We start from the raw sequence: 22,114 nt of genomic DNA, 5'->3' as shown, positions 1-22,114 counted from the left end.
TCTGGCTCATTAAAAATTAGAATTTTTAAATGCAAATCTGCATTGACTTTATTAGCGGGAGACAAAGAAGTAACACGTCTTCCAATAGTTGATGGAACACGCTGAGGCGGGCTGCAGCCAAACGTTTGTTTATTGCCCGTCCGACACACGGTAAGCTTAATGTGCGAGCTGACCGGACTAGCCAGGTGGGTAAAGTGCCTGCCGGGCAACCCAAAGGTCATGGGTTTGAATCTTGCCTCGGGCTTGGATCAGTGTAAAATTCAAAAACTTTGGGAGGTGCATTATGCCAAAGAAGCCGATGTGCCAACAACTAACAAAAGAAAAAAAAAAAAAAAATTAACGCGTGATTCAAATCTTTTTCAACTATCGCATAAAAAAAAGATCGCGTTAACTGGAAATTTGCATTGTGAAAAGTGGTATAATTTTTTTCAAATAGCGGTAAATGAAACGCGCGTTATGCGAGGCCTGGCTATATATATATATATACAGAAAGAGAGAAAATCGGATCTAACAAGCAGAAAATTGAGTAGGGGTGCCACAAAATACACTGGTGTTCAAAGAAAATGCATCACCAAGGAATTTCACATTTCTAACCCTTTTTCACAATGGTATGTCACATTAATGACTAGCATCACAAACAGAAATATAAACAAAAGATATTTATTAATAGTTAAGACAAAGCTAAGTAATATTTGACAGGTGCTCTCAAAATATTCCAAATGAGCATTTGCAACCTTTATTCAACAGTTTTGGTAAACACGACAATTATGGCACTGAAATGTTATCAGAACCTTCAATTTGCTTCAGTTTATCATTTTAAATAGAAAACAAAATGAAAAGTTCGCCAGGTGCAAACTAATATTTAGTTGAACCGTCTCTGGCCCTGATGACAGCAGCACACTGTAGAGGCATTGACAAGATCAATTTATGAAGAAAATCAACTGATAGTTTGTGGTTCCAAACACGAATTATGGCTTTCTGAAGTTCACGAAGGGTGTTTGGTTTCTTTCTGGCAACTGCAAATGTGACACGATGCCAACAGTTCTCTATAGGATTCAGGCCTGGGCTGTTTCCTGGCCAGCTAATAGTTGTAATGGACTGTTTTTCCAACCATTTTTGCACCTGTAACAAATGTAAATACATTACTGTCGAACCTCTAATGCAGAAATGAAGCTAAAGTAACTACAGATGCCTACTTACATTTTTTTCCGATGGTAAGGAGCAGAGTCGTCCCAAAAGATGCTGTTACTTGGCAGGTTGAAATGGTCTCTAATGGTTGGCAGCAATTTGCCTTCCAATATAGCCAGGTATCCATTGACATTTACAGAACCTTTTATACACTGCAGGTGACCTACTCCGTGATGGTATTCTTCACCACGTCTATGGCAAATTGTTTGTCTCTCATTAGAGCCATGCAGGTTGAATTTCTTCTCATCTGAGAAAATAACTGACTTCCACTGCTTGGGGGTCCATTTGATACGCTCCTTACACCAAATTAATTGGGCCTTTTTCATTTTTTGTGTGAGGAGGGGTTTCTTCTTGGACGACGGGCTACAATTCCATTTTCGAAGAGGCGTCTTCTGACTGTTACTGCACTTGCTACCACTCCTGTATGTTCTTCCCATTCTCTTTTCTATTTTCAGCTCAGACAAAGAAGCTTTACAGTTTTTAAGGCATAAGTGCTTCAAAACACGGTCCTGTTTTGACGTAGAGACACATTTGCATCCGGTTCCTTTTTTTCCTATCAGCAGAACCAGTATTCTTGAGTTTGGAAAGAAATCTACTCACTGTCAACTGATTACAAGAGACTCTATAAGCAATATGACAGGAAGAACATTCTTCCTCACGTAAAGCAACAATAGCACTCTTTTTTCGTGGCGTCAACTGCACATAACACGCCATCCTGACACAAGCAAGGAATGACTGCAACTCTTGCAGAATGTGTTTATATACTGAAAGTAACAGCTGATGCAATATTACGCCATCACCTATGCGTGTCAATCTTATCTGATGCAATATTACGCCATCACCTACGCGTGTCAATCTTATCTGATGCAATATTACGCCATCACCTATGCGTGTCAATCTTATCTGATGCAATCTGTAAGAAATATTGCCATATTCGAACAATTACAATTTTAAGGGGTGATGCACTTTCTTTGAACACCAGTGTAAAATAAATTACTCAGGGGTGCTTTCATTAAAAAAAGGTTGAAAACCACTAACTTAAATCAGTACTTCAAATTCATCTTACAATGCTCCTAGCACTAGTGTACATGCAAGTATACATGCTCTTACTTACCCTAACAGAGCCCATGTATTCATTTGTTCCATAATGACCCACAGCAGGGCTTGCAATCCCAAACACTTTGCTTTCCAGGCTGCTGCATGTACCAATAGTAGCAATACAAGAGTCACTTTTATCTCTGCCTGAGGCTCTAGTTAAACTATTATTCTGTATATCCCACCAAGGCTAGCAGTTTTTGTGACCCACCTATCACTGCCTCGATAGCATCAGCAAATATTCTTGCACCCCTTCTATTCAAGCGTATCCCATCCCTGTAAAAAAAAAAAAAAAAATGTCTCTCCTGTTAACAAACACAGACCATGCTGAGAAAAATGCTACCCCAGGAGCCTTGTACATTCTGTGCAGGGCCGAATTGACAAAGCTTTCAACATATACTCCCTCCTATCGTGTCTGGGCAGAATTGCAGACATTTTCAAATTCAATCCTAACTCGTGACTTTATTCCACCACAGCCTCTGTACTTGTTAAATAAGTCCTCGGATCTCCTACTCTTAATATCATTAGTGCCAATGCGTATCTGCTCTACAACATCATCTCCTTGTGTGCATTAGCAGCATCATGCCTAAAATATCAGTTAAAATTTGCCTGTTCCTTGTCCATATTGAGTTCTGATGCAACCATTCTAATGCTTAAACAACAAGCACTTCTAATCAATGTCCTTACTTAGTACACATTTTCATCAGTTTTCATAAATACTGGTCATTCATCATCTTTCACATTCTCTCTTCCTTTGAAAAATCTTTTATGCCATTCAAACACGCAAGCTCCTGACATAGTATCTTCCCCAGAAACTTGATGCAACAACTCATAACTTTCAGTTGGTGTTTTATTTAGTTTTGTTAAAAATTTGAGGTTGATTCATTGTTTGATTCTTTTGTCTGTCATTTTTATGGCAAACTGCAAAAACACAAAGTAATGAAAACCTGTCTCACTGCAAGACAAATGAGCACATTGAAACATGACTTGGCAGACAACTAGGGAAAGATTCCAGATCAATTGCCATGCCTTTGTTTCACAGGTGGTGCTTGGTGTGTAGTGGCTGCATGTGCAATCCCATTATTTATTATTATTTTTTTTTTATGAAAACCCCAAGCACGAAAGGTATCATAACCTATAGTACTTAGTACCATGCATGGGTTGACGGAGAAGTATGGGGGGGAGGGGGATGCCGGAAACTTTGCTCTAGAGACTAAACATGGGTTTCACCACTTCAAGCCTCCAATATTGAATAGTCACACTCTGTAATTTCCAGATGCTGTAATTTGTAGAGCTGAAGTTCTTCGTAAGACCACTCTTTTGTGCCCACTAATCTTATTGCTCTTCTCTGAAACTGTTTCGACAAATCTGCATCCATCACGAGGCTTCCAGAATGAGTACTTGGAGATGTGGACAAACCTCATACAAACAGATAATTACTTTCTTTTCCCATGCTGGAAAAATTCCTGTATATCATTAACAGAACCTCTGAACAATCCTAGCAATCCTGAACAATTCTGAGCCTGCACTGCTCAGAAAACTCCATGTCTGCCTGCACAATTATTTCTCAGTCTTTATTGGTCTCTATTACCTTGGTACAGCACCACCTGATTGGTATGCTATTCTGGGAACACTGCTACCCATATACATTATCTTGCATTTATCAATATTAAACCTGAGTCGCCATTTCTCAGTCCATCTGCCTAATTTTCTAGGTCTTGCAGTAGTATACTGTTTCTCTTTTGCTCTCAGTGTAAGTTTTTTTTTTCTTTCCCCTCCTTTTGTACAACCTTAGCTGCTGCTAAGATTGTACAAATCTGTATTACCATGGAATCTTGTGGTGGTACTAAAACTTCTGCTAAAACTCCTAGATTTTATCAAACACAGAAGTCTGATTAATTAACGATGTCTTGCTCCACTCTCTATCACAAAAACATTCAATTTCTGCTACATGCCTTTTTTTTTTTTTTTTTTTTTTTTTTTTTGGTTTTAACATGGGCATGGGCACTGTTTTTCTAAATTAGCATCTATAATTAAACCCCCCCTTCAAACTAGTCAGAACATATGCCTCAACTAGTCTAAAAACACAGAGTTCAACTAACTTTTCCTTTTTCAAATAACTCTTCTACTTCTGTTCTTTAAAACAACTTTCTTTCATATGTATTTCTGAAACTCAAATTCACTGAAGTTCAAGTCCAATGTCAGTAAACATAATTTAAATAAAAAGGCTGCAAACTTTGAAGAATTATGACATTCTCACATAACAGCAAAGCTTAATTTATTGAAACTTATTCTCACCATCTATACAGTACTAAGAAATCATTATTTGTACATACACAAGTGTGCAATGCTATAAAATATTGCTTTACTGCAAGTTAATATTTACAATATTTAGTTAATGCATTTTAAAAAAGAAATTAAACTCCTCAATTAATCCATAGTACAATGATGGAAGTAAAAACCATCCAGCTCTGAAACAATCCATGACCCAGAGAATTAAAGTTGTCCTTCATATCACAGTCCCGACACTTAAAAATGTTTTTTAGTGTCAGCACGGACACTTAAAAACATTTTAAACTTTTATATTTATCACTACCTCAATCATTAAAGTTTTTGGCCAATGATGAGTATAGGCAGTACTCAAAATGTCTTCATGGCTGTTTAACTTTGTTTGCATGATTTTATTCTCATACCATTTTTATTTGTACATTGTTTGTTTGTTTGTTTGTTGTTTGGTTTTTAGGAGCATTAGCAACTAAGGCCATATTGCTCTGGGAATATGCAGTGGTCATTCCCTGACCTTTCCGCATCCTCCGTATTTGGTGGTGACGGGCTCGAACCCCAGTCTAATCAAGAAGTGTGTGCTACGCACTGTTGCTCCTTCCCACCTGGCTACGGAGGCACCTTTGTACATAGTAATTTTATTTTAATAAAACTTTTATGATTAGTTGCACTCCACAGAAATTTATTATTTATGTATGTCATTTTGTAGTTAACATGACTATTTTGAAATATATGTAATTAAATAATTTGTTTTTTTTTAGCATATTCTAGGAGTGGTAAAATTCTGTTGCTTGCTCTCTTTAAATTGCATAATTTCCTTTTATTCCATACGTTGCATTTATTCAAACTGTATACTGTTTTCATCAACTATATGGAGTGTTATAAAACACCAGCTGCAGAATAAATTTATAATTGTTTCTTTGTCATAATCAACTTGCTTGTTTAAGTTAAACTTTTTATCCCCTCCCCTTTCAATGTTGTTTGGCTTATTTTTCATAAGATCTGAATATTATAGTCAATTATTCTTTGCAAATACATGGTTGTACTTTTCTGTTTGACTGCCTTTTTTTAAATATTCTATAATTTTGTGTAGCAAAATTCTCTGTATAAAAATTAATATCAAGTTGAGTAACAAAATTTAATTATTTAAACATTCCTAAGCTTATACAGTGATTCAATGTCAATATGAACATCTCTGTTAACTGATATGGAATTTCATAATAAATGCCATTCCTACTGCATAGATCAGTCGGCCTGGCATCTGTCACTAAACACATATACATTTTGCAATTTCAAGGTTCTTCATGAAGTTGGAAAAATATCTAACAAAAAATCCCTGAATTAAAATAGTGGAAACTGTACAACCCATAATTACTCAGTATAAGCTAATGAAATTAAATCACACTTACCTTTGAATTTATTTAAGCAGCCACAACATTGAGCTCTTTTGCAACCCCAATACATGTGACAAAAGAACTTCTTACATACTGTACCTATAATATTAATGAAAATAAAACACAGTAATTATTTTTGGAAAAATAATCAAGAGCAAATATCTTTCTTAAATACCTAACAAAAAATCCTTTCTCACAAGTCACTTTATTACATATGCCAGTTCTGATTACATTAACGTATAAAACACAATATTTTACAAAATACAATGCCAAGAAATCGATCATCATTTTGCTTTTTACTATTGCACTTCTAAATAGATAATAAAGAATTTTGTAATAGTTTATTAGTAATAGCATTTTCCTTTTTAAGTTACAAACTGATACAGCTAATTTTAACTATAACCAAATAACACACAAAGACCAATAAATATCCTTGTCTGTTTGCATGTATATCTTGACACCTTCCTTTTTTTCTCCACATTGTTCATTTATTTCTTTAACATTTTATCATTTAAAGAACATAAAAAGAAACCAATGCTTCTTTCAAATAATAATATTAATTATGCAGAAAAATGTAAAGCTATTAAAAGTTCACCTTTGAAACATTTGAGTTTAGTAAATTAAAAAGTAATTAATACATGGCATTCTGTTATAATAAAATGGAGTTATCCTCTGCAATAATCAGTTCATTCAAATATTTTTCTTCACAATATGCACTACATAAGAAAATAATATAAGGTCAAAAAGTATCTAGATTATGCTTGTTGTTCAAGGTTAAGAGAATACTGCAAAAAAGTAGAATGTGTTTAGACATGTCTCCTCCATAGTAAGCAGCAGGTCAGATAATAGAGTGCCATACTCTATTAGATAATAAATAATGCTTATGGAGAGTGCTTATAGAGCACTCTCCATAAGCATTTGACTTTTTTAGTCACGGAACACTTTTCATCTCATAATATATTTAAGGAACAGTTACGAAACGCAAGTTTAGCAGGAGCCAAAGAACTGTTTGCTAATATTTTATTACATTAGTACGACGCACTGTGAATCAAGAGCATCTTTATTTCCAACACATGTAAAGCCGAAATTCAAATAATTGTCATCATACGTTTTGGTCTTTTATTAGTTGGTTCCTGTTTTTTCACTTCCGATTTTTGCGAACAAAAGGCTGCAATTGTTCATCCTCACTTTGAAGTGTGACAATATTGTGTTTGTTTTCATCAACCACAGTTGCAATACTAGAAGTACTAGCTTCTCATTTTAAATTTCCTTTTTTCAACCACAAATCCATGGTCATTTATTTTAATAATAACATCTCAAAATGCTGATAATTATCAAAAAAAAATTTATTCAAGGAAGTGAGTTTAGTTATAATATCAGTTCCCCTCTCCTTCAACCCATGTACTCCAGGCTAAATCGCATACAAATGGCATATCAGATCACTACATTGCTACTTTTTCGTAGATGTCATTACCTCTACACATACTTCTCTATACAATAGCCTGCCAAAATAAAGTGTTCCACAGTCTATTTGATTATTAGTCAATGCCAGTATATCAACATCAGTAATTCAGTCTTGTGACTTGGTCAGTTCCTCTGATGAGCTGTCGCCATCTTTGTATCTCCTGTGCAGTTTGTTTAGTTCCTCAAAGTTTTGAAGACCTGCTTCATCTAGCAACATCCCGATGAAGGTCTATTTCGGTCCACCCCTAGGGCATTTCCCCTCCACAGTCCCCTCCAGTGCATCCAGAGAAGCAATCCATCTTGTCGAATCAAGTGGCCCACCCATTTTCATCTAGTTGATCTTATTCTACCTAATATTTTCCTTTGTTCTTGGACACATCTTAATAGTTCAACATTTGACACTTTTTCAGTCTATTTAATTTTTTCCATCCTGCGCCAGCACCACATCTTGAAGGCCTCAAATCTCTTTTTGTTAGAATCCATGTCTCTGCTGCATATAATGCCACTGACCAGATATATGTCTTTATTATCTCTTCCTAATTTCTTGTGACATCATCTTCTGTCTAATCAAGGACAGTTTATTCTTGATTGTTTTGCCATTGCAATTCTGGATTGAATCTCAGTTTGACATGAAATGTCCTGTACAAATAACTGCCCCAGATACCTAAAGTGCTTTACCTTACTCCATCGATCTCAATTTGTAAGAAAATTCCTATTCTTACTCCATCGATCTCAATTCGGAAGGGTATTAACCTTTTACCAATCATCATTGCCAGTTTTCACAGTTAGTTTTCATAATGTTTATCTTCATTCTGTACTTCAGTGCTTTCTTATTTGGTCTTTTGATCATTTTGCAAACTTAATAGCCTGTACATACTTTTCACCTATTTTAATCCCCCACTTCTTATTCCTAAGTGCCTCCTTTATTATCACTTCAGCAAAAGCATTGAACAAACCAGGTGAAAATAAGCACCCTCATCTTACTCCTTTTATAACTTTAGCTTTTTCTGTTAGTTCTCCCCTCACTCTAATCACCTCATTTTGTCTTCTATACAAGTCATAGTCCAATAATCTTCTTCTTGCATCTGATTTTCTTAAGCAATGGGAACAGTTCTCTCCAGATTACTCTATCAAACACCTTCTCGTAATCCATAAAACACACAGAAATTTCTTCCCATGTTATACACTTTCTCACCCAACACTCAACATTCCAATAGCATCTCTCATCAATCTGCCTCTGTGAAAACCACACTGAGTCATCCAGAAATTGTTCAATATGACTCTCCATACAAACTTTGATAACTTTCAGCAGAATCTTGGATGCATGAGTAATAAGATTTAGAGTTCTGTAGTCTTGGCATACTGTTGGTGACATCTTGGGTATGGGGATTATGACTGATGTGCAGAAATCCTCTGGCCAATGCTCATCCGTGTAACATCTTTATCAGTTCAAATAAGGCTTTCTTCAGATTTTCTCCACTGTATTTTAAAGGCTCTGCAGGTATGTTGTTAATTCCTGGTGCTTTGTTATTACTAAGGGACTTTAAGGCTGTGTTGAATTCATCCTTAGATATTTCCTCCTCCATGTTTTCTTGTTCTTCTAGTGCTATATTCCTCCATGTGTACGTGCTTGAATCGTCATAAAGTTCTTCAGCATATCTCCTCCATCTTTCCTTGGTTACGGTATCTCTGTTTAATTAAGATGTAATCAATTTGGTACCTTCATAAGTCACCAGGATTCTTCCATGTATATCTTCTGCAGAGTGGTGCCTTAAACCACGTATCTGCTACCATTAGACTCTCTTATATACAAAACTCCAATAAGCGTTGACATCTTGTGTTTCTCACACTCAGACCAAAATTTCCCACAGTCTTTTCTTCCCTTCTCTCTCCAACAACCATATTCCAATCCCTCATAATTATCACGTTGTGTTTCTTGACCTGGTTTCCCATATTAATTCCTCCAACTGTTCATATGTCTCCTCAACTAATTTGTCAGCACTATTTGAGGTTGGCATATAAACTTGTATAATTACCATGTCGATGGGATTTGCCACAAATCTGACCATGATAAGTCTATGTCCCAACGATTCCACATCTACTAGTGCTCTTGTGAATCTTCTTGTCATAATTATTGCCACACCTCCCTGTCTGCCACTGCTTCCAGAGTGCACAACTTTATATTCTCGTCACAAACACATCAATACTATTCCTGCGCCGGGTTCCAGTCCAACTTCCAGTTTGGATTTCGACCGGGGCGTTGCACAGAAGACGCACTGCAAAGGATCATCTCTGTAGTCTCAACTTCTTTTATCAATAACCTGCAAATACTACCTACTAATAGCAATAGATTTCGCTGGAGTCATCGACAGGCTCTGGTGGGCAAGTATTCTATGCAGACTTAGGAAAGCAAATATTCCATTTAATTTAAACAAATGCATCCAAAACTACTTATCAAATAGGAAAATTAATCTCCTCAATGTACCGAAGAATCACCATTTACAGAGGTCTATCTACAGAGGTTGCCCCCAGAGTTCAGTCCTTGGTCCTTTTCTGTCGAACATTGTCCTGGACGAGCTCCTTGGACTGGACCTAGGTCCTGTAGCTATACAAGCCTTTGCTGATGATGTCACCATCTCCATTGAGGCTGATAGCAGAGCTCTGGAAGCCAGAGGAAATCAGGCACTTCAAATTCTTCAGAAATGGGCAGCCTTACATAAGCTAAGAATCTCACCCCAAAAGACACAATCCATTCTCCTGAAGGGATCACTGCAGCCTACTAGAAACCCCACTATCAAACTTAAAGACCAAACCACCAAGCTAGTTTCCATGTTAAAACTACTGGGAATAGTACTTGACCCTAAGCTTGCTTTCTCTTCGCATCTTGCACACCTCCAATGCAAAAGTGAGAAACTACACTGCTCTCATTGCATGGGTGAGTCGTCGTGCTGTGATTGGGGATTGAATCAACGCACCCTTAAGATTCTGTACAAATCAATCTTCCTTCCCTTCATAACGTATGGATCTAGGGTCTGGTTTCGCAGGGCAACTCTTTACAACAAACATAAACTGGGAACCATCCAGTGCACCATCCTTCTTACTATTACAAGGGCATGCTGCACAGTTAGCAACCCAGCCCTTCAGGTTCTTGCGGGTGTCCTTCCGCTCGATCTGGAGGTTATTCGAAGGAGCCTCCACTACTGTCTATCCAGGGGCATACCTGCAACTATCCTTGGACACTCCATCAATAAGCTGAATGAAATCAGGCAGGAAAAGAAACAAATTGCCATCCTACTACTTCAGACTTGGCAGGACAGATGGACTGCTACCAACAAGGGCCCAATCACCAAGAAATTTATACCTTATGTGAATGCTGTATTTCCCAAGTCTCCAAATTGGTTCTCTCCTGGTCTTTAAACCACCTACCTCATTACCAGACATGGATCAATAAACCACAAACTAAAATCCATGGGAATCATTGATAAACCCCTATTGTGCATGTGGTGAAATAGAAGACTGGAACCATCTAGTATATACTTGTCAACACTATGAGGACCTCCACAGCATCCTGTTTACTTGTATACAAGATAACCCTCAAGGAAATGAACACTTATCCATCACAGAAGAAAACTACTACTATGAGTTTACAAAGTTTGCACAAACCCTCTTCACAAGATGGAGCACCCTATTGCCAATGCAAAATAGGAACACCCCAAACATCTGATCTTTACCTAACTGGCGCCAACCAATCTTAACCTGGATAGGATCAACTGGCCTACGGGCCACCTGATTCGTCAGTGGCAACTTACACACAGCTCTCTTGCTGTGTCTTATTTATCCTCCTCCCTGAGTTCCCCTTTCATCTGATGGCACTTATTGCTCCATTGATAAAAACTGGAGGTTATCTAGTTGTACACTCTGTACTTCCACGACTCTACCTTTTTTTTGTCTCCATCCAGGAAGCTCTGGCGACCCTGGAGGAGACAAGCCAGAGAATAATGGACAACCTGGCTACCTCCTAGTGGCATATGCGGGCAACGTGAAGTCCTAACAGGGGCCCTGCAGCCAAATGCCAGGACACACAACAGAACCTAACACAATATGTCATATACAACACACAACACTATTCTGGCATTTACAGTTGTACTGTATTTCTTCACAGCATACATATGGGGCAGATGTGGGAAAGCACAGGTGGCGCCTGACCCTAATACTATGCACACTATGTCCTTCTTGCAATGTGCTTTTTTGTAACTAATGTCACGTCTACATTTCCATCGAGACAACCAACCATCCGTCGCTTTGAAATTTACGTGACCTAACTTTTTGACCAACTCTTCTGACTTGGTTTTTAGCATGCATGCACACCTCGTTTAGATACAGTGGAAAACCATTGATTCAAAACATCCTCAACATCTGGATCTTTGCCTTCCCTCTTTCGCTTATGAGATGTTTTCTTTAAACCTACGCGCAATGCCCACTCTTCTCTAAGTTTTTCTTGTTGCTGTAGCAGTTGTGAAATCATAGATTTTGGCACCTTTATTATCTCCACTAGTTGAAGATGACTGATGTTAGGAGGTTGAGTTTTTATTTTGTCAAGAATAGCGATTTTTTCTCAAAGCGACAAAACTTTACGTGTCATCTTGACAGGGGTCTTAAATGTACTGAAAAAAAAAAGGGGGGGAACCAAAATCAGTGCACTGTTTGGTACAGTTTTAATCTATTCTAACCCACAAAGATGTATACATATGTATCTAGTGTGATCGTAAAAAACAGCAAGCAAAATTTCTTCAGAATCCGATTACCACGACACAGAACAAACGTAAAACAACCACCCTACAGCACGACTTCGCAATAACTGACTCAGCTGCTGCCCGCATGATCTCTTTGTTACGAGCCATCTAAATATAGTTTATTGTTTAATCACAACCTTCACTGCCCCAATTAAGTGGCGAGTTGGCCCAAATAAGCAGAACAAATTCAGGCTAAATATTTGTTTTGTTTCTGTTCTTCATATTTTGTCCCAAATAAGCGGCTGCCCCGATTAACTGGAATCCACTGTACTGCATTAAAACTATTCATAGATTTAATCTATGAATTTCTAGCAAGCCTAAATACAAACTTTACGAAAATCTGTCCTCTGTGAGTCCCCAGGTGGGCAGTCAGACAGATGGTCATGGTGAAGACAACAGGTGCTGCGCGCGCGCGCGCGTGTGTGTGTGTGTGTGTGTGTGTGTGTGTGTGTGTGTGTGTGTGTGTGTGTGTGTGTGTGTGTGTGTGTGTGTGTGTGTGTGTGTGTGTGTGTGTGTGTGTGAATGCACCTAAGCACCAAAGTGCAGGGCATTACAGTAATCCCAAAGCAGTGCCACTGGCATGGACTAAGGAGCTGTGGCTCTCTGCTAAGAAAACTGCAATCACAGAACACTTACCAATTTAGTTATCTATTATGAACATATCTTTTAAATACTAGATGGTGCTCTGTTGTTTGAAATTCGAATCATAATAGAATAAGGCGACTCATTCATGGAATTATTTGTGGGTGGAGGAAAAAAATTAAAAATAAAAGGCTGAGACCCACAAGCTAGTTTGGATAGAAAAAAAAAAAAAAAAAAAAAAACTGGAAGTGTAAATAATTTTCAAAGTAAGAGGGACAAAATGTAATAAAAAAATAAGAGTAACAAAAAACACCAGTAATAAAAACATGTGGAAGGATATTTATATGTAATGATATTTATTTACAAGGATATTTATATTTAATGACAAAACAATCTCCAAAACTAAAGACTGCACAAAAAAATAAAATAAATAAATAAAAAAACAAACAGATCTGTAATCTGTGAAAACTGAATAGAATGATTATACCTATGATTATTTTATTTAGCAAGTTATTTATCAAGTTTTCTTTTTTTATGGTTCATTTTCGGAAATACACTGCTTTCAGACTAAACCAAGGATGGGACTAATTTCCCATTGAGACAAAAGCAGCTGATCACACAAAAATTTAATAGACAGCATCTGGCATTAGTCATTGTGATTAGTGGATTGTGGACACTGCATGATAAGGAATACTATATGGTCATGCAATTGTCTACAATCCACTAATCATGACTAAGGTATGTTTGCCAGGGGAAAAGGTAGATGATGTTGTAGAGCAGATATCTTTTAAAGGCACAAAAGGCGATATTGTACATGTGGCACTAATGACATTAAGAGTAGAAGATCTGAGGATTTACTTAACAAGTAAAATGTTGGGAAAAGTCAGGAATTAGGATTGAATTTCAAAATGTCTGTAATTCTACCCTGTGAGAAAAGAGCATGGGAAATTTTAACAAATGATTTCTTGTGGTCAGGCTGCAAGCTCGTCAATTACTTCAATATATTTGAAGTGTGCTGCCATTTTTAAATGTGAATATTGTAATAAAAAAGTAAAAATTCATATTAAGAGGTAAAAATTTAAACAAGGTTTGCTTTGTGTTATTTTCAATAACAATTAAAAATTTACAACAAATGAATATACAAAAACATAATACTGATGCAGTATTACTTTTTAAAGTAACAACTGTATGAGCATTTTTAAAAAGTTGTTGTGTAATTATTATATAGCACCATCTTTTGTTTTCAGTCAGAAAATAATCTGACTGTTGGAACTACTTTGCATTTGGTGTTGCGGAAGGCTAAGTTTAAATAACTTTTCAGGAAAGAATACAAATTGTTAGACAGGATCCACACATGAGGTGTGTAGCTTTTTTTTTGTGCTACTGTATTAGCTTGCTTCCTTACATCATTTGCCACTACCAATACTAAAACTAACAGAATAATGTTAAAAATTTTAAAATAACTGAAAATTATCAGCAGTTTATAATACTTACACTTTTGAGGCGGTATTACAGATCCGGCTATTTGATCATTTTCACGATCGGGCATGTATTCATAACAACAGCAACAAACAACATGATGCTGATTTGGGACACAGCTATAATTGATATGGTTTTCTAAAATGACATTAAAAAAAAACCCTACATATAACTATTAATCTGTATAAATTATAATATTAAGACATTTTCAAAATTCAGACATAAAAATAAATGAAAATAATATAAACAATATTATTTTCAATAATTAAAACTAAGATGCGTTTAGGGCTAAAGCCTCAAGCTGCGAGCAAAATTAGACTATGTATATATTAAGTGCAATAGCATCATTAATACATAGCCATTTTTGAATAAACAGAATATTTATAAGGCGGCATCGTTTTAAGTTATATCTCATATTGTGAATACCTTCACAACAAGTTGCCACGATATTGCACTACTTTGAATAAGTAACACTTCACCTAAGGAGAAGATTAATGTTACTTATTCTCGGATAGATACCACCACCACTACCCAGACGCTGTTTCAAGGCTATTTGGCCCTTCTTCAGTGGGTGGGTAGATCCAAGTGATGTAATGATGGCAAAACAGTTATGAAGTATAACTCCACAATATGAGAGATGCCTGATGGTGTATAATGTATTTAGACTAAGATGCGTTTAGGGCTAAAGCCTCAAGCTGCGAGCAAATTTAGACCATGTATATATTAAGTGCAATAGCATCATCTATTAGCATCATCATTTATTCAAAAATGGCTATGTATTAATGATGCTATTGCACTTAATATATACATGGTCTAAATTTGCTCGCAGCTTGAGGCTTTAGCCCTAAACGCATCTTAGTCTAAATACATTATACACCATCAGGCATCTCTCAAATTGTGGAGTTATACTTCATAACTGTTTTGCCATTATTGCATCACTTGGATCTACCCACCCACCGAAGAAGGGCCAAATAGACCTGAAATGGTGCCATCTGGGTTGTGGTATCTATCCGAGAATAAGTAACATTAGTCTTCTCCTTAGGTGAAGCGTTACTTATTTGGCAACTCATTGTGAAGGTATTCACAATATGAGATATAACTTAAAATGATGCCGCCTTATAAATATTCTGTTTAGTGAGAAATGGCGGTGTATTAATGATGCTACTGCACTTAATATACTTTTACAAATGCATGATGAACAGTTCTAAAAATTGCACCCACGTTGATGGTGAAAATAAACATAATTGAAAAGAACATGGCTGGCTGGAACTGTTCAATGATGGAAGTAAAACAGTACCTACTGCTCGAGAGCCCAAGGTGTCATATCTATGCAAATTCTGGTGATCTGAAATACAGGTGGTTCAAGAAGCCTGAACTGGAATGACAAGGTGGGAATCCAATCTCAATTTTCAAATGGTAGTAACTATTGATAACTGCCACACCAGGGAAAGAAATTTAAAAAGTATTTCACATCAGAGCACTTCTAATTTTGTAATCAATTTCAAGTCAAGGCATTGATGTAGAACTCACAGATTAATGCTTTCAAAAAAAAAAAAAAAAAAAACTAACATATATTTACAACAAAATTTGGACCCCCCACCACACTCTCTCTGCCTCCACCAACAATAAATCAGCCAGCTTTTTAAGAGATTATTAAAATCTCTGCAGTAAAAAAGCTAACTAGCATCAACGATGCAGTGAACACAGTAATGACAAACTATCCATGTTGAATTGGACTTAACAGACAGCCAAGTATTTGCCCAGGGACCATGCTTGTAACAGGACTAGAGCCAACTGGTATACAGTTGACACTTATACAGGAAAAATAAAAATTTCTTTTCAACTGAGAGAAATGAAAGATCTACTCACAGAGAAAGGAAGAGTTCAAACTCTCTCCATTAGGAAAACAAAATATATTATTGCATGCATTGAGCATTACTTAAGCAATACTTAATTGCACTGTCAGAAACAAAATGGCACGACTTCAGATAAGAATGGAGTAGGATACCCGATTTATCAGAGGCAGCAGCCCTCTATGACAAGAGAGCTGATTTGAGTTGTTTGTTTGTTATTTAGTTTTTAGGAGCATTAGCAACTAAGGCCATACTGCTCCGGGAATATGCGGTGGTCATTCCCTGACCTTTCCGCAACCTCTGTATTTGGTGGTGACAGGCTCGAACCCTGGCCTAATCAAGAAGTGTGTGCTACGCATTACTGCTCCTTCCCACCTGGCTACGGAGATGCCCTGGCTTGAGTTACTGTTTGTCATACATCACTTAGCATTACCAAGGGCACATGATGCAAGAAAGCAAGGGTATATAGCATCAGCCAAAACACACACACACACACACACACACACACACACACACACACACACACACACACACACACACACACACACACACACACACACACACACACACACCCCTTCTCCTTCACTCGTTCCAAATGTTTGTCTAGTTCTGCCATATGAATATGTTTAAGCTATAAACTTCTACAACATCAGATTGAAGTTTGTTCCAGTAATCAATCACCGGCTGGCTAAAAGCAAACCTCCACACATCTATACTACAACTGTCTTTCCTCAGTTTCAATTTATACCCTCTCAGGAGATTATTCTCAGCAAGAGAAAGAATCCCATCAGCATTGAGCATGCTCAAACCATTCAAGGCTTTATACACCTCAATCAGATCACCTCACAGCCTAGTCTCCAGACACTGTAATTTGCAAAACTTAAGCCTTTCTTCGTAATCCTTTGTTCCATTCACTAATCTTGTTGCCCTTCCCTGTATTTGTTCCAACAGCTCTACATCGTTCTTAAAGTGAGGCCTCCAGACCTGTATACAGTACTCAAGGTGTGGCCTGACCATTGCCTTATACAAAGGAATAATCACCTCCTTATCCCTGCTAGAAAAATTCCTGTATATCATAGACAAGACACCATGAGCTACTTTGCAGACCATCTGCAGTGCTCAAAAACTTCAGACCTGCCTTCACAATTATCCCCAGGTCCTTTCCCACTAATCTCGTTGCCCTTCTCTGAACTCATTCCAATAGCTCTACATCCTTCTTAAAATGAGGCCTCCAGACCTGTATACAGTACTCAAGGTGTGGCCTGACCATTGCCTTATACAAGGGGATAATCACCTCCTTATCCCTGCTAGAAAAATTCCTGTATATCATTGACAAGGCACCATGAGCTACTCTTGCAGACCGTCGGCACTGCTCAGAAAATTTCATATCTGCCTGCACAATTACCCCCAGGTCCTTTTCAGTCTCTACCACTGTCAGTGTAGTACCACACAGTTGATACGTTACTCTGGGGTTACTGTTTCCCATATGCAGTATTTTACATTTGTCAATGTTAAACTTCAGTTGCCACCTCTCAAGCCCATCTCCTCAACTTTTCTAGATCCTGTTGCAGCAGTGTACTGTCATTAGTGTCCTTAACAACCCTGCCAACCTTCGTATCATCTGCAAACTTGGACATTAAGCTTGATATACCATCATCAATATCATTTATAAATACAGAAAACAACAATGGACCAACACAACCCTGGGGAACTCCACTAATAACATTAGTCCACGAAGAGCAGTGTCCATCGATTACCACTCTCTGTCTTCTCCCACTCAACCATCCCTTTATCCATAGCAGCAATTTGCCTCCAGCACCACACTACACCAATTTTTGCAGCAGTCTTCCGTGTGCAACAGTATCAAAAGCCTTTCTAAGATCCAAATATATGATATTGAAATTATTCCCTGCAGCCGGTTCCTTTGTGACCACATCATAGTATCCAGTCAAATTGGTCAGGCAAGACTTTCCCTTAACAATACTATGTTGTCCGAGCTATAACTGAAGTCTTGTCTAGATGATCCTGCAGTGGTTCTTTAACCAGTGCATCCATTAATTTTACTGGAACAGAATTTAAAGTAACAGGTCTATAATTACTTGTCGCCTTTTGATCCTCCTTTGTGAATTGCGGTCAAATTTGCACATCTCCAGTCCATGGATACCCCCCCCCCCCCGAGTCCAAAGAAGCTCTCATAATTATGGCTAAGGGTTTGCTTACTTCCTTTGCTGCCTCCTTTAATATAACTGGATAGATCCAATCCACCCTGAGTGCCTTTTTTATGTTTATCTTCAACAATTTATCCTACACTTTGCTCTCAATTATTACAAAATCATCTAGCTCACTGCCAGAGTTTAATTCACCTCTAGTATTCCCCTCCCTGAATAACTCCTCATGGGTGAATGTAGATGCAAAATACTCATTTAGTTTGTTAGCCACCTGAGCAGGATCATCAACAGTTGAAACATCAATATCCTGTGGACCAATCTGATTCAATCCCTTTCCTTTTGGAGTTTACATAGGTAAAGAACTCTGTTGTTTTTCTTTGCATCCTTTGCCAAGGATTTCTCATAATCTGCCTTTCCCTACCTAATCTCCTTTGTGATTTGGTTACAGACTAGCTTATATCTATCATAAGCTTCCATGTCACCCATTAATTTATATGTATCCCATGCATTTTTCTTCTCTGTCATATGTCTCATTAGTTCATCTGACATCCATTTAGGCCTAAACCTTGAACAATATTTATTAGTTGGTATATAAAGCCTAGTAGCATCCAAGATTAATTTTTTGAATGCTGTTGGTAACATCATCAGTTGGTCCCATCATATAGAATTTAAATACTGTCTCAGACCACCGTCTCAGAATTTAAATACTGTCTCAATTCCACTTCAGCACACTGTGATCACTGCCACCTAGTGGTTCTTTCATCTGCAGATTCTTAATGCATGAAGAATCACTACTGATAATCAGATCAAGAGTATTACTTCCTCTAGCTGCTTCCCGAACACGCTGATGTAGAAAACAATCATGCAGTAAATCCACAAAAGCCTTGCTAGTGTATGAGTGACCAACCAACAAATTGCAGTCAATATCTGGGAAATTAAAATCTCCCATTATAAGAAACACTGATTTACTGGCCCCTTCTATTTCTCTGCACAATTGCTCATTATACTCATCAGACTCATTAGGCCTACAACACACACCTATTCTCATTTTTCCTTTCCCAGTGCTTATGTCACACCAAAGAGACTCAACATTTCGTTGTCCCCCAACATCAATTGGATGCGCTTCCTTAGATTTTATGTGTTTCTTAACTAACAGCATAAGCCCTCCTCCCTTCGTGTCCTGTCTATCCTTTCTGTATACATTGTACTCCCCAAATTCCAATTCTGCACTGTTCATGTGTGTGTGACACCACATCTCTGATATCCCAACAATATCTGCTTTTGATGTCTTGACTAGCACTTCAAGCTCATCAAATTTATTAACTATACTCCTAGCATTGGTGTACATGCAAGTATACATGCACCTGTTTCTACTCTTAGTTACCCTAACAAGGCCCATGTATTTATTTGTTCCACTATGACTCCCAGCAGTCCTGGAAATCCCCATTGCCTTGCTTTCTAGGCTGCTGCTCAATTGCATTTCAATAGAAGCAGTGCAAGAATCAGGTTCACCTCTGCCAGCAGCTACTGTTAATCTATTAGTACATGTATCCCCCTCCAGCTAGCAGTTTTCCGACCCACCTAAGTCTGCCTCGATAGCATCAGCAATTGTGCATGTAGACTACACCGGTGAAGAACCAATGCAAAACTTCAGTTGATCCCTGACATGTGCTAATGCTGTTAATGAAAGCATTATATTTTCAACATGAACAAAAGGGTAGACATCCAAGATTTTAAAAAATGTTGGCAATTTTCATTTTCCTTCTTTCCTTTATTATAATAAAACAAATTTTAAAAATATACAATATACTTTACGTAAGACTGAGAAAGGGACTTCCTCACTTCTGATTATTAATTAGGCTGCTAACCTTCCTAATGAAGAAACGAACAATACTATAACTTTCTGTCAAACTTCCCCCCTGCTAATTAATCAATTATTGATACAACAATGTAAACATGCCTTAATTCCAAAATAACTTACTGCAAGTTCAAATTCAAGGTGACTGATGGCTATGAGGCAGACCTTTTGTAGCTCAGAGGTATAATTTTTGCCATTGTAGAAACCAGCAATATTACACAGATATGAACAGGTGAGACTATAAGTATACTGTATTCAAATGGCATCTTTATTGTAAACAATGATTTATAATTACATAAAATGCCATAGTGTTCACCACAACTTACGTTCTTGAACTTGTCACAAATAGCTGCTGGCTTTTCCCCTCTCTCATCTCCTTCCTCTAACTCTAAATCCAAGTTCTCTTGCCTTTAGAGGTAGGGATAAGTGCAATATTTATTAGTTTTCTTTTACAAAAAATGTTATTGTAAAGCAATAGTTTTAAAATCACTAACCTATGATAAAAAAAAAAAAAAAAAAAGCAAATGGTCAAGTGGAAATTCCCTATAGATTTCATCATGGTCCCTTCAGATAATCATTTCAATTAATTCATTATAAATATGAAACAGGAATATCGTTGAGGCCAGAACAAATATTGGTTCATCTATTACTTCTGCATCCCCCCCCCTTTGGTACATATAGCATCAAGTGCCTATTATTTGTATGTCTGCATGTAATAACTAACTCAACTACAAGTGGATATATTTTCATAATATTTTATATATGGCTCTTTTAGAAAGATCAGCCAAATTTCATTAAAATAAGATTAACAGAAAACGGGCAAGTATTTCTTTGACTAACATAATAACTCAACTCCTAGTTTTTATATGAAATTTTATATTTGGCCTTTTAGAATGATCTGCCAAACCTTTCTAAATTTAATTGCTATTTGCTAATGTGCCTGAAATGTCATTCATTAACTAATCTGTTTAGCTCGATTTTTTTTTTTTTTTTTTTTTCAGTTTAGTTCTTTCTTTTTCCTGAAATTCCAGCTATTCAACTGGAATTACCTCTTTAATCTAGTTCTAAAATGCGAGTGTAGCTTCAAAACCACTGCTTTGAGATTTGATGGCACCTTTACTCTTTCACATGGCACACACAAGGAAACATATACACCGATGAGCCAAAACATTATGACCCGCGAGTCGTTATGCAAATCAAAGCAACTGCAGGTGAACAACAGTGCGTGTGCAGGTTGAGATATGGTATAAAAAACACCTGATGCTCAGCTCCATTAATCAGTCTTACTCTTGTTCTTCAGATGGGAAAGGCAGAGGACTTAAGCGAGTTTGACAAAGGCCAAATTGTAATAGCCAGACAACTGGGTCAGAGCATATCGGAAATGGCACAGTTGGTGGGATGCTCAAGGTCAGCCGTGATTAGTACCTACCGAAAGTGGTCTGAGGAGGTAAAACCCACGAACTGCCGACGAGGTGTTGGACAACCACGCCTCATCAATGCTAGAGGTGAGCGAAGGCTCTCCCAGATGGTATGTGGCAACAGAAGGGCGACTGTAGCGCAACCCGCCGGTAATTGGAATGCTGGTGATGGGACTAATGTGTCACAACACACAGTACATCGAACCCTGCCGAAAATGGGGCTCCAAGGGGCCCATGCTAACCATGATTCACCGGAGACAGTGGCTACAATGGGCATGCGAGCATTGAATCTGGACCTTGATTGATTGGAAGGTCATCTGGTCCGATGAATCACGTTTCCTGTTGCACCGTGTGGACGGCCGTGTACACGTGCGTCATTTACCTGGGGAAGTAATGGCGCTTGGATGCACCGTGGAATGAAAACAAGCCGGTGGCAGCGGTGTCATGCTTTGGGCGATGTTCTGCTGGGATACCCTGGATCCAGTCATCCATGTGCCGGGCACTCTGATGTCAACCACCTACCTAAACATCATTGCTGA

At 37.7% G+C, this 22,114-nt stretch overlaps 1 protein-coding gene across 5 annotated transcripts in view; it reads right to left on the bottom strand.

The window, feature by feature from the left end:
* The window catches only part of LOC150081835 (E3 ubiquitin-protein ligase CHFR-like), a 352,893-nt gene that overhangs the window by 45,445 nt on the left and 285,334 nt on the right, over positions 1–22,114 (bottom strand). For all 5 annotated transcript variants that reach the window (XM_090378929.1, XM_090378930.1, XM_090378932.1 and 2 more), the window contains exons 12-13: positions 14,294–14,416; positions 5,976–6,059 (exon numbers count right to left, since the gene is read on the bottom strand). In XM_090378929.1, the coding sequence (XP_090235055.1) occupies positions 5,976–6,059; positions 14,294–14,416 (207 nt within the window). The remainder of the gene's footprint in view (positions 1–5,975; positions 6,060–14,293; positions 14,417–22,114) is intronic.

This window comes from Mastigoproctus giganteus, chromosome 8, assembly GCF_048544385.1.
Source record: "Mastigoproctus giganteus isolate SK-2022 chromosome 8, ASM4854438v1, whole genome shotgun sequence".
In the NCBI taxonomy this organism is placed as follows: domain Eukaryota; kingdom Metazoa; phylum Arthropoda; class Arachnida; order Uropygi; family Thelyphonidae; genus Mastigoproctus; species Mastigoproctus giganteus.
The sequence above is the reverse complement of the archived record's forward strand: the minus strand, read 5'-3'. Positions and strand labels throughout refer to the sequence as shown.